General features: G+C 41.5%; 1 protein-coding gene across 3 annotated transcripts; it reads left to right on the top strand.

Annotated features, from left to right (window-relative positions):
- Positions 1–334: 334 nt before the first annotated feature.
- On the top strand, positions 335–12,674 carry LOC106565770 (red-sensitive opsin-2). Of its 3 annotated transcripts, none has more exons than XM_082959361.1 (7): positions 335–356; positions 8,627–8,704; positions 9,727–10,023; positions 10,228–10,396; positions 10,480–10,645; positions 10,783–11,022; positions 12,090–12,674. In XM_082959361.1, the coding sequence occupies exons 1-7, from the start codon at positions 335–337 to the stop codon at positions 12,186–12,188; spliced, it is 1,071 nt and encodes a 356-aa protein (XP_082815487.1). In that variant the 3' UTR covers positions 12,189–12,674. The 3 variants fall into 3 exon arrangements, with proteins under 3 accessions (XP_082815487.1, XP_082815488.1, XP_013988742.2); XM_082959362.1 differs by lacking the exon at positions 335–356 and adding an exon at positions 1,481–1,866; XM_014133267.3 differs by lacking the exon at positions 335–356 and having other exon boundaries at positions 8,614–8,704.
- The last annotated feature ends 655 nt before the right edge of the window (positions 12,675–13,329 follow it).

Consider the following 13,329-nt stretch of genomic DNA (forward strand, 5'->3'; position numbering starts at 1 on the left):
ATCATTTAAAAACAAAAGTCCCACTTCTCCATCATCATACATGACAAATAGACCATCTAGGTTGGCTTAACATAGTGCTATATATCATTTGGGCAGTATAAATGCCATCTGGACATGGTTCACTGACTTTTGACTTCGACTTTTTACTTCCTATGATATCATATTGCAAATGGACAAAACATCCTGATTTGGCACTTTCAATACTTTCATATTGCATTTGGATATTTCTTATGGCATTTGTCAATGGTTCACTGACTTTTGACTTCGACTTTTGACTTCCTATGAAATCATATTGCAAATGGACAAAACATATGCCTTATGGACAAGTAAAAAAATGACAAAAAAATATGACAAAAGTATGTTCATACAGTTGTTATACATGTATAATTGACAAAATAATCGAAAGCATTTCCAAAAACGGTCCAGAAAGCACTTTTTTACAGAATGAGCAGCAGCTACGTTTGGCTACATTAGCGGAATTCCCGCGAGAGAGTAACGGTTAATGTGATAGGATGTTAATTATTTGACTAGGCTACCTGTATTTGACATTGTGTTGTTATTTTGATAAACACTAGATGGTTTAATTTTATTTATGGCAGTGAAACGAGGCTACTCAGTGGGGGAAAAAAACTCGCCTAAATGTATTGCCCAGTTGGAAAATATAAATGTTTGAAAATTGTTTGAAAATGTGAAGATTTTTTTTTTTGTACAAAAAAATCTTCACATTTTCAAACAATTTTCAAACATTAATATATATATACAGTTGAAGTCGGAAGTTTACATACACCTTAGCCAAATACATTTAAACTCAGTTTTTCACAATTCCTGACATTTAATCCCAGTAAAAATTCCCTGTTTTAGGTCAGTTAGAATCACCACTTTATTTTAAGAATGTGAAATGTCAGAATAATAGTAGAGAGAATGATTTATTTCAGCTTTTATTTCTTTCATTACATTCCCAGTGGGTCAGAAGTTTACATACACTCATTTAGTATTTGGTAGCATTGCTTTTAAATTGTTTTTCTTGGGTCAAATGTTTCAGGTAGCCTTCCACAACCTTCCCATAATAAGTTGGGTGAATTTTGGCCCATTCCTCCTGACAGAGCTGGTGTAACTGAGCCAGGTGTGTAGGCCTCCTTGCTCGCACACACTTTTCAATTCTGCCCACAAATTTTCTATGGGATTGAGGTCAGGGCTTTGTGATGGCCACTCCAATGCCTTAACTTTGTTGTCCTTAAGCCCTTTTGCCACAACTTTGGAAGTATGCTTGGGGTCATTGTCCATTTGGAAGACCCATTTGCGACCAAGTTTTAACTTCCTGACTGATGTCTTGAGATGTTGCTTCAATATATCCACATAATTTTTCTTCCTCATGATGCTATCTACTTTGTGAAGTGCACCAGTCCCTCTTGCAGCAAATTCACCCCCACAACATGATGCTGCCACCCCCGTGCTTCACGGTTGGGATGATGTTCTTCGGCTTGCAAGCTTCCCCCTTTTTCCTCCAAACATAACGATGGTCATTATGGCCAAACAGTTCTATTTTTGTTTCATCAGACCAGAGTACATTTCTCCAAAAAGTACGATCTTTGTTGCCATGTGCAGTTCCAAACCATAGTCTGGCTTTTTTATGGCAGTTTTGGAGTAGTGGCTTCTTCCTTGCTGAGCGGCCTTTCAGGTTATGTCGATATAGGACTTGTTTTACTGTGGATATATATATTTTGTACCTGTTTCCTCCAGCATCTTCACAAGGGCCTTTGCAGTTGTTCTGGGATTGATTTGCACTTTTCACACCAAAGTACGTTCATTTCTAGAAGACAGAACGCGTCTCCTTCCTGAGCGGTATGATGGCTGCGTGGTCCCATGGTATTTATACTTGCATACTATCTTTTGTACAGATGAACATGGTACCTTCAGGCGTTTGGAAATTGCTCCCAAGGATGAATCAGACTTGTGGAGGTCTACAATTTTTTTTCTGAGGTCTTGACTGATTTCTTTTGATTTTCCCATGATGTCAAGCAAAAAGGCACTGAGTTTACATTTACATTTACATTTAAGTCATTTAGCAGACGCTCTTATCCAGAGCGACTTACAAATTAGTGCATTCACCTTATGATATCCAGTGGAACCACTTTACAATAGTGCATCTAAATCTTTTAAGGGGGGGGGGGGGGGGGGGTTAGAAGGATTACTTTATCCTATCCTAGGCATTCCTTAAAGAGGTGGGGTTTCAGGTGTCTCCGGAAGGTGGTGATTGACTCCGCTGTCCTGGCGTCGTGAGGGAGCTTGTTCCACCATTGGGGTGCCAGAGCAGCGAACAGTTTTGACTGGGCTGAGCGGGAACTGTGCTTCCTCAGAGGTAGGGAGGCGAGCAGGCCAGAGGTGGATGAACGCAGTGCCCTTGTTTGGGTGTAGGACCTGATCAGAGCCTGAAGGTACGGAGGTGCCGTTCCCCTCACAGCTCCGTAGGCAAGCACCATGGTCTTGTAGCGGATGCGAGCTTCAACTGGAAGCCAGTGGAGAGAGCGGAGGAGCGGGGTGACGTGAGAGAACTTGGGATGGTTGAACACCAGACGGGCTGCGGCGTTCTGGATGAGTTGTAGGGGTTTAATGGCACAGGCAGGGAGCCCAGCCAACAGCGAGTTGCAGTAATCCAGACGGGAGATGACAAGTGCCTGGATTAGGACCTGCGCCGCTTCCTGTGTGAGGCAGGGTCGTACTCTGTGAATGTTGTAGAGCATGAACCTACAGGATCGGGTCACCGCCTTGATGTTAGTGGAGAACGACAGGGTGTTGTCCAGGGTCACGCCAAGGTTCTTAGCACTCTGGGAGGAGAACACAAGGGAGTTGTCAACCGTGATGGCGAGATCATGGAACGGGCAGTCCTTCCCCGGGAGGAAGAGCAGCTCCGTCTTGCCAAGGTTCAGCTTGAGGTGGTGATCCGTCATCCACACTGATATGTCTGCCAGACATGCAGAGATGCGATTCGCCACCTGGTTATCAGAAGGGGGAAAGGAGAAGATTAATTGTGTGTCGTATGCATAGCAATGATAGGAGAGACCATGTGAGGATATGACAGAGCCAAGTGACTTGGTGTATAGCGAGAATAGGAGAGGGCCTAGAACAGAGCCCTGGGGGACACCAGTGGTGAGAGCACGTGGTGCGGAGACAGATTCTCGCCACGCCACCTGGTAGGAGCGACCTGTCAGGTAGGACACAATCCAAGCGTCGGCCGCGCCGGAGATGCCCAACTCAGAGAGGGTGGAGAGGAGGATCTGATGGTTCACAGTATCAAAGGCAGCAGATAGGTCTAGGAGGATGAGAGCAGAGGAGAGAGAGTTAGCTTTAGCAGTGCGGAGAGCCTCCGTGACACAGAGAAGAGCAGTCTCAGTTGAATGACCAATCTTGAAACCTGACTGATTTGGATCAAGAAGGTCATTCTGAGAGAGATAGCAGGAGAGCTGGCCAAGGACGGCACGTTCAAGAGTTTTGGAGAAAAAAGAAAGAAGGGATACTGGTCTGTAGTTGTTGACATCGGAGGGATCGAGTGTAGGTTTTTTCAGAAGGGGTGCAACTCTCGCTCTCTTGAAGACGGAAGGAACGTAGCCAGCGGTCAAGGATAAGTTGATGAGCGAGGTGAGGTAAGGGAGAAGGTCTCCGGAAATGGTCTGGAGAAGAGAGGAGGGGATAGGGTCAAGCGGGCAGGTTGTTGGGCGGCCGGCCGTCACAAGATGCGAGATTTCATCTGGAGAGAGAGGGGAGGAAGTGGTCAAAGCACAGGATAGGGCAGTGTGAGCAGGACCAGCGGTGTCGTTTGACTTAGCAAACGAGGATCGGATGTCGTCGACCTTCTTTTCAAAATGGTTGACGAAGTTATCCGCAGAGAGGGAGGAGGGGGGGGAGGGGGAGGAGGATTCAGGAGGGAGGAGAAGGTGGCAAAGAGCTTCCTAGGGTTAGAGGCAGATGCTTGGAATTTAGAGTAGTAGAAAGTGGCTTTAGCAGCAGAGACAGAAGAGGAAAATGTAGAGAGGAGGGAGTGAAAGGATGCCAGGTCCGCAGGGAGGCGAGTTTTCCTCCATTTCCGCTCGGCTGCCCGGGGCCCTGTTCTGTGAGCTCGCAATGAGTCGTCGAGCCACGGAGCAGGAGGGGAGGACCGAGCCGGCCTGGAGGATAGGGGACATAGAGAATCAAAGGATGCAGAAAGGGAGGAGAGGAGGGTTGAGGAGGCAGAATCAGGGGATAGGTTGGAGAAGGTTTGAGTAGAGGGAAGAGATGATAGGATGGAAGAGGAGAGAGTAGCGGGAGAGAGAGAGCGAAGGTTGGGACGGCGCAATACCGTCCGAGTAGGGGCAGAGTGAGAAGTGTTGGATGAGAGCGAGAGGGAAAAGGATACAAGGTAGTGGTCGGAGACTTGGAGGGGAGTTGCAATGAGATTAGTGGAAGAACAGCATCTAGTAAAGATGAGGTCAAGCGTATTGCCTGCCTTGTGAGTAGGGGTGGAAGGTGAGAGGGTGAGGTCAAAAGAGGAGAGGAGTGGAAAGAAGGAGGCAGAGAGGAATGAGTCAAAGGTAGACGTGGGGAGGTTAAAGTCACCCAGAACTGTGAGAGGTGAGCCATCCTCAGGAAAGGAACTTATCAAGACGTCAAGCTCATTGATGAACTCTCCAAGGGAACCTGGAGGGCGATAAATGATAAGGATGTTAAGCTTGAAAGGGCTGGTAACTGTGACAGCATGGAATTCAAATGAGGAGATAGACAGATGGGTAAGGGGAGAAAGAGAGAATGTCCACTTGGGAGAGATGAGGATTCCAGTGCCACCACCCTGCTGGCCAGATGCTCTCGGGGGATGCGAGAACACGTGGGCAGACGAGGACAGAGCAGTAGGAGTAGCAGTGTTATCTGTGGTAATCCATGTTTCCGTCAGCGCCAAGAAGTCGAGGGACTGGAGGGCAGCATAGGCTGAGATGAACTCTGCCTTGTTGGCCGCAGACCGGCAGTTCCAGAGGCTGCCGGAGACCTGGAACTCCACGTGGGTTGTGCGCGCTGGGACCACCAGGTTAGAGTGGCAGCGGCCACGCGTTGTGAAGCGTTTGTGTGGCCTGTGCAGAGGGGAGAGAACAGGGATAGACAGACACATAGTTGACAGGCTACAGAAGAGGCTACGCTAATGCAAAGGAGGTTGGAATGACAAGTGGACTACACGTCTCGAATGTTCAGAAAGTTAAGCTTACGTTGCAAAAGTCTTATTGACTAAAATGACAAATGATACAGTACTGCTGGCTGGTGAAGTAGGCTAGCTAGCAGTGGCTGCGTTGTTGACTTTGTTTGAACGTGTAGCTGGCTAGGTAACCTCGATAGTTTCAGTACTACACCTTACCATGATACAAAAGCAACTATGTAGCTAGCTAACATAGCACTAATCAAGACGTTCCTATGTAATGTATTTAGTTTCTACAATGCTGCTCGTCGGTAATAGTTGGCTAGGTTTGGAAAAATGGCGTCGCGGGGGACGAAAATAGCTGGCTAGCTAACCTCGATAATTACTCTAAACTACACAATTATCAAACTATGACAAAGACAACTATGTAGACAACTATGTAGTTTGAAGGTAGACCTTGAAATACATCAATAGGTACACCTCCAATTGACTCAAATGATGTCAATTAGCCTATCAGAAGCTTCTATTGCCATGACATCATTTTCCAAGCTGTTTAAAGGCACAGTCAATTTAGTGTATGTAAACTTCTGACCCACTGGAATTGTGATACAGTGAATTACAAGTGAAATAATCTGTCTGTAAACAAAAATTACTTGTGTCATGCACAAAGTAGATGTCCTAACCGACTTGCCAAAGCTATAGCTTGTTAACAAGACTTCAACTGTATATATATATTATATATATATACTGTATATATATATATATATATATATATATATATATATATATATTATATATATATATATATATATATATATATATATATATTAAATGTGAATCACATTTTATTTGGCATACCCCCGACTGCATTGCGCGTACCCCAGTTTGGGAATTCCTGCTGTAGAGGTTAACCGCTAGGCTGTCTGCCACCCTAAGCAGACAGCATTACCTGTTAAACCATTATCTTCATGCTTCCTTTACAGTAAAAACATCTTGGTGTGGTCTGCACTTTAATTACTCTTAGTCCTTAATTACTTAATTAGTCCTTATCAGCTCTCAGTCCTTAAATAAAGATTTGCATGCAGCCACAGGTGTGTAGACTACAGTATAGATTTCAAGAGGCAAGAAGATAGCATCATACATCCCTCATTAGGTATATATTGTTAAGGGATAAAATAGTCTATGTTTAGCCTAATAAATGAGGCTATTTAAATTCTATTATGATGAAATAAAAATAAAAAATACACTTTTTTTATTATGTAAGCTACTGCAGAATATGTATTTTTTTTAAATTACAAATAATATATATAGATATATACCTTGATATAGATGGTTATGGAGGATATTCCTTCCTTCCAGGACAACAACAACAACAGCGAAACAACAACAACACAATGATTATAAATAATTATAGTTATTCATAAATGAATATACTAAATAAAACAATAACAACAAATTAGGCTATGACAGCAATAGTAATACCAGTTATAACACCAAAAGTAGGCTAAGTTATTATTATTAAAATAACAAAGTGACATGAAGGAAATTAAATCATGAAATAGTGTAAAATGTATTTTTTTATTTTACCTTTATTCAACTAGGCAAGTCAGTTAAGAACATGTTCTTATTTTCAATGACGGCCTAGGAACAGTGGATTAACTGCCTTGTTCAGGGGCAGAACGACAGATTTTTACCTTGTCTGTTCGGGGATTCAATCTTCTAACCTTTCGGTTACTAGTCCAACGCTCTAGCCACTAGGCTACCTGCCACCCCAAATGAATTCAAGGCCACACAAATACAATTTGCAACTCTTGTATATATCACACAACTAACATGATTAAAAGTCAATTCATTCACAGTATATTCCTGTACATTAGTCATTCAATACCAAAATCCCAATTTACACAAGAGCATTATTTTCTTGAAGAAAATCCGAGTTCTGCTTTTAGTGAACTTTTACCAATCATGAATAGTTCAAAACTAGCGGAATTCTAGACTTACCCTCGAAGCAATGCAGCATTTTACAGAGGAGCACGATTAGGAGATTGCAGGTAGGCTTTATAAGAATGGGACTAGGCTACAATCAAAGCCAAGTTCCTTCAATTGAATGGTTCAGTTGTGCTATAGCCTAAAACATTTTGCGCATAAAAGGAGGATCATCTGTCAACCATCAAACAGTCAAACAGTTAAGAATAGTGAAAATAGAACCAAAAGACAGCACATAAAACAAAACACTGAGAGAGAGGTAACAAGTCAATAGACTGTTCTCGCACATCATCAAGTTTGCTGGCTCCATCCTCCACTATTCTTGGAGATCTTCTCAAGGCTGTTAGTTAAACGTCACATTCAACAGCTGTAGGAAATGGAAAAAGATACCAGGAGTTAAATAAAACCCTTAATTTAACCTTCAGGTTTACTACTGTCAGGGATTAAACTTGACTCCCTTCAGGTGTTTGGATAAACCCTGCTTCCCCAAAATGAACCATCAATCAGGAGAGATTAGGGCGTTTCTGACTGCACTCCTGTCAATACTAATTAGACTTTCATAGGTAAAGTCCTGCGGAACCCCACTTGTCCGAATAAGCTGCTTTAGTCAGAAGACAAATCCGTCTAACCCAGCTATCAGATAACTGGCCCACTTGGCATGTTACATATAATAGGCCTAATAATGTTTAGGGTGGCATTCTTTATCACTATACTGTACATTCAACAGTTTAACTACAAAAATGTACTTCTAAAGAGATATTGATTTTAATAAAGTCAGTGTTTCCAATGCATTTCAGATGCACTTTTGTCATCAGTCATCATTCATTGAAATATGATGGATATGAGGTATTGTCAATCTGTAGAGTGATAGAGTGATGGTGCTCTCCCCCCCAATGTGGAAAATAGCAGATGAAATGAAATAAAGCACCTGGGACAGCCAAAAAGGCTTTTCTTTTTTTACTTATCAACCATTGCAGCTTCAATAGGGCCTTGTGGGCCTTCATGGCCTGTTGGCACCTGGATTTCTCTCGACACTATTTTTCCTGTTGAAGTGTAGTCAGTCATCATACATATTTCTCTTAGACAACTTTTAATTTTTTTAAGTTACACATTTTAAACCTCTTACCCTAATGCCATTCAATTGACCAATCTGGGCCTCAGTTACAGCAGCATGGCATTTAAATTACTTTTAACCTTCTCTGCCACCAAAGCCCTCTCAGACAAGATTATGGGCCTCTGAAATCCACCCTACTTAGTTGTTGGTGGTAATTAACAGTTAAGAAAAGACAGTCCAGCCCATGCCATGGTACAAATTATACCATGGCCCCAGTGCCAACCATGCCCTAATTCCTCCAAGGCCATAATCCTTTCAAAAGACCCAAAGGATGGTATATAAACCCTAGGAGAGTTGAGAAGCATGGCTTGGACTTCAGCAGTCAACTTCAGAAACTCCTGTTAAGCAGTCCAGGATGGCAGAGCTAGGAGTGTTTGCTGCCAGGCGGCACGACGATACAACGAGAGAATCAGGTTTCGCCTACACCAACAGCAATAACACCAAAGGTACAGTACATCTTGTTCAGTGTAGTGCCTCAGGGTGACATCATTTGGTAGAACTATTGAAAGAGCCTAATTCTGTATATTCCCCCAAAAGATTGGAGTTATTATACATTTACAGAGAGTAATGGTGTCCTTTTTAAATTAAATTGATGTTACTGAAGGTCTTTTGTTGCAGTGTAGTTCTCTCATACGTTATTTCACAAACAGCAGACATATACATTTGTAACTGGCATTAGCAGTACGCACAATGATACAACCAATACATTGAATAATTTCTGTCAGGACAGTGTTTTTCTTGGTCATAACTTTTGATGCACACATTCTGTTCAAAATGTTTGTTTACTGTCCACATATGACCAGTGGTGGAAAAAGTACCCAATTGTCATACTTAAGTAAAAGTAAAGATACCTTAATTAAAAATGACTAAAGTAAAAGTGAAAGTCACCCAGTAAAAATCTACTTGAGTAAAAGTCTAAAAGTATTTGGTTTTGAATCTACTTAAGTATCAAAAGTAAATGTAATTGCTAAAATATACTTAAGTCTAAAAAGTAAAAGTATGGATCATTTCAAATTTCTTATATTAAAACAAAACAGACGGCATGATTTTCTTGTTTTTAACATAGTCAGGGGCACACTCCAACACTCACCTATAATTTACAAACTAAGCGTTTGTGTTTAGTGAGTCCGCCAGATCAGAGGCAGTAGGGATGACCAGGCATGTTCTCTTGATACGCGTGTGAATATGACAATTTTTCTGTCCTGCTAAGCATTCAAAATGTAACGAGTACTTTTGGGTGTCAGGGAAAATGTATGGAGTAAAAAGTATATTATTTTCTTTAGGAATGTAGTGGAGTGAAAGTAAAAGTTGTAACAAATATAAATAGTAAAGTAAAGTACAGATACCCCAAAAAACAACTTAAGTAGTACTTTAAAGTATTTTTACTTAAGTACTTTACACCACTGCATATGACTATATCAATAAGTCAGGAAATTATATAACATTTTTATCTCTTCTTCTTTTGCAGATCCTTTTGAGGGCCCCAACTACCACATTGCTCCAAGATGGGTGTACAATCTCTCAACACTTTGGATGATCTTTGTGGTCATCGCCTCAGTCTTCACCAATGGCCTGGTACTGGTGGCCACTGCAAAATTCAAGAAGCTCCAACACCCTCTCAACTGGATCTTGGTCAACCTTGCTATTGCTGACATTGGAGAAACACTTTTGGCAAGCACCATCAGCGTTTGCAACCAGATTTTTGGCTACTTCATTCTGGGACATCCAATGTGTGTCTTTGAGGGATACACTGTGTCTGTGTGTGGTAAGAGGCTCCTCAGTTTTACAAATATTTGAATTGTATTTATTGTACCAGTAATATGTGGAAATTGTAGATTAATGTATAGAGAAATTGATCGACACAAAGTGCTCCCTATAGTCATTTCCTTGGTGCATGTTATTACGGTGCTGTGTTTTCACATAGAATTAGAGTGTCTCTAACTTTCAGTACAACTGTTCCCCTGCACAGGTATTGCTGCTCTGTGGTCCCTGGCTGTCATCTCCTGGGAGAGATGGGTGGTGGTGTGCAAGCCCTTTGGAAATGTCAAGTTTGATGGCAAATGGGCCATGGGAGGCATTATCTTCTCCTGGGTCTGGGCTGCTTTCTGGTGTGCCCCCCCCATCTTTGGCTGGAGCAGGTGGGATTTTTTTCTCTTTTTATTTCACTGATTTGTGAAAAACTCAATTGTTCAAAATCTCACTATCTCTCTCCCTCCACCAGGTACTGGCCTCATGGCCTGAAGACTTCCTGCGGACCTGATGTGTTCGGAGGCAATGAGGATCCTGGAGTCAAGTCCTACATGATTACTCTCATGATTACATGCTGCTTCTTCCCCCTGTTTGTGATCATCTTCTGCTACATTTTCGTGTGGCTAGCCATTCGTGCTGTAAGTGATATTTTAAATATACTATACTGTAGCAAGCAACTATGTTGTTAAATACAGTAATGGTCAAGCATAGCTTTTGAAAAGGCATATTAAAAGGTTAAATCTAACCATTTGATATTCCTTCTGAATGACCACAGGTTGCTGCGCAGCAGAAAGACTCTGAGTCAACACAGAAGGCCGAGAAAGAAGTGTCCAGGATGGTTGTTGTCATGATTATAGCTTTCTGTGTATGCTGGGGACCTTATACCTGCTTTGCCTGCTTTTCTGCGGCTAACCCTGGGTATGCTTTCCACCCTCTGGCTGCTGCACTGCCTGCCTACTTTGCCAAGAGCGCCACCATCTACAATCCAGTTATCTATGTCTTCATGAACAAACAGGTAAGTGTGTTAGTCTGATAGCTACATGAACACTGAACAAAAATAGGCCCTAATATCTTGATTTCACACGACTAACCCTAACCCTAACCCTAACCCTAACCCTAACCCTGTTGGACACAGATACCTTAAAAAAATGCAGGAGCGTGGATCAGAAAACCAGTCAGTATCTGGTGTTCACCATTTGCGTCATGCAGCGCAACATATCTCCTTCGCATAGAGTTGATCGGGTTGTTGATTGTGGCCTGTGGAATGTTGTACCACTCCTCTTCAATGGCTTTGCGAAGTTACTGGATATTGTACATGTCGACAGGCACGCAGATAAACTTCCTTGAGGTTTCTGACAGTTTGTGCAGAAATTCTTCGGTTGTTCAAACCCACAGTTCCATCAGCTGTCTAGGTGGCTGTTCTCAGATGATCCTGCAGGTGAAGAAGCTGGATGTGGAGGTCCTAGGCTGGCGTGGTTACATGAGGTCCGTGGTTGTGAGGCCAGTTGGACATACTGCCAAAGTCTCTAAAAGGAGGTTGGAGGTGGCTTATGGTAGAGAAATGAACATTACATTCTCTGGCAACAGCTCTGGTGGACATTCCTGCAGTCAGAATGACAATTGCATGCTCCTTCAAAAGTTGAGATATCTGTGGCATTGTGTTGTGTGAAAAAAACGGCACATTTTAGAGTGGCGTTTTATTGTCCCCAGCAAAAGGTGCACCTGTGTAATCACAATGCCGTTTAATCAGCTTCCAGATATGCCATACCTGTCAGGTGGATGGATAATCTTAACAAAGGGTAAAATGCTCACTAACAGAGATGTAAACACATTTCTGCACAAAATGTAACAGAAATAAGCTTTTGTGGATATGGACAACATTTCTGGGATATTTTATTTCAGAAACATGGGAAACATGGGACCAACAGTTTACATGTTACTTTTACATTTTGGTTAAGTATATTTTGACCCATCAATAATAAAGTGGTTAACAAAGGAATTACAGTATGTCTACCTAAATGTAGACGTACTGTATATTTTGAAGCTCTTTCCTCATGTTCCATTCTTATTCTCTCTCCCCAGTTCCGTTCTTGCATCATGCAGCTCTTTGGCAAGGCGGAAGATGATGGCTCTGAAGTGTCTACATCAAAAACAGAGGTTTCCTCTGTGGCACCTGCATAAACCCCAGACAATGGCGTACCTCTTGGAAACAAATCGTTCTATGGAGATTTTCAGAATGGGACTTTTCAAATGTACAGTACATCCTCTTGTGTTTCTTAAAGAAATAATTTCCCACAACTTTTCAGGAGATTATTAAGCTTTACCTCATACAGGTGCAATGTTTGTAAAATCATTACCCACAAAAACTAAATTGCTATGAACCACCCCTTGGAGCTTTTCCAATCAATCCATGGTCTTCAATTAAACAAGCTGAGAGTTGTGTGGCAATTGATATGCATACTATAGTTATTTGGTACATTATGGGAATATGTATATACTACTAGTATCAATGTCTGTCCAAGTGGCAATAATATGTTGGCGTATTGGAAGGCATTCTCTTCACTCTGCAGTTGCTAAACTAGACAGCATCACAGCTAAGGAAAACTGAAATGAACTGCCAATGGAAATCTGATAACTCAAAATGATGTGAACAATGTATGGTTTGAAAACCCCTTACTTTTAAAGTAATTTATGAGCTAAACATGTTCTAATCCTCTTGCAAATAAAAATAAAATAAAAAAATATATATATAGTATAAGAGAATTGTGTATACAATGTATTTAACAATGTTTTTTTTCTGATTGAAATAAATGTCATGCATGCAGCAAAATGAAAATACCCTCTGGACTCACTTTCAATTTTTATACACTGTTCATTCAATTTTTATTCACTGCTCCCTATTATCAATGATTGTTTAAAGACCAAACTCACATGACACACCCAATATAAACTGTCTGGTAAAGCGGATAGGATAGAGATTATCTCCCCAATCAGGCTAAAGGCCGAAGTGATCCACTTTCCTCATGACTGTTTTGTATTTACATGAGGAAAAGCTAGAACATAGAATTAAGTCAATTAAATCAATGTCTGATTATCCCCTCAAAGAATACTTCCCTGTTTACTTTGTTATAGTAAAAACATTCATATTGTTAAAATGCGTTTTCTTTATTTACAAGTAATAAGAACAATTGTTATGTCAACTATTTTCTCTTTTAAACATGAAGAGGATAAGGAATTTCACCTGAATGCTGAATTACGTGACAACAAAAGTACTTCTTATCCAAGAAGGATTAACCTTAAATTCAAACCTTGGCTTCAGTTC

The sequence above is a fragment of the Salmo salar genome, chromosome 12, assembly GCF_965601325.2.
Source record: "Salmo salar chromosome 12, fSalSal1, whole genome shotgun sequence".
In the NCBI taxonomy this organism is placed as follows: domain Eukaryota; kingdom Metazoa; phylum Chordata; class Actinopteri; order Salmoniformes; family Salmonidae; genus Salmo; species Salmo salar.

Excerpts from the sequence above, each read along its gene's own strand:
- LOC106565770 (XM_082959361.1), top strand. The coding sequence starts at position 335 with ATGACAAAAAAATATGACAAAA. Across the intron at positions 8,705-9,726 it reads CAACAGCAATAACACCAAAG|ATCCTTTTGAGGGCCCCAAC; the intron begins GTACAGTACATC and ends CTTCTTTTGCAG. Across the intron at positions 11,023-12,089 it reads ATGTCTTCATGAACAAACAG|TTCCGTTCTTGCATCATGCA; the intron begins GTAAGTGTGTTA and ends CTCTCTCCCCAG.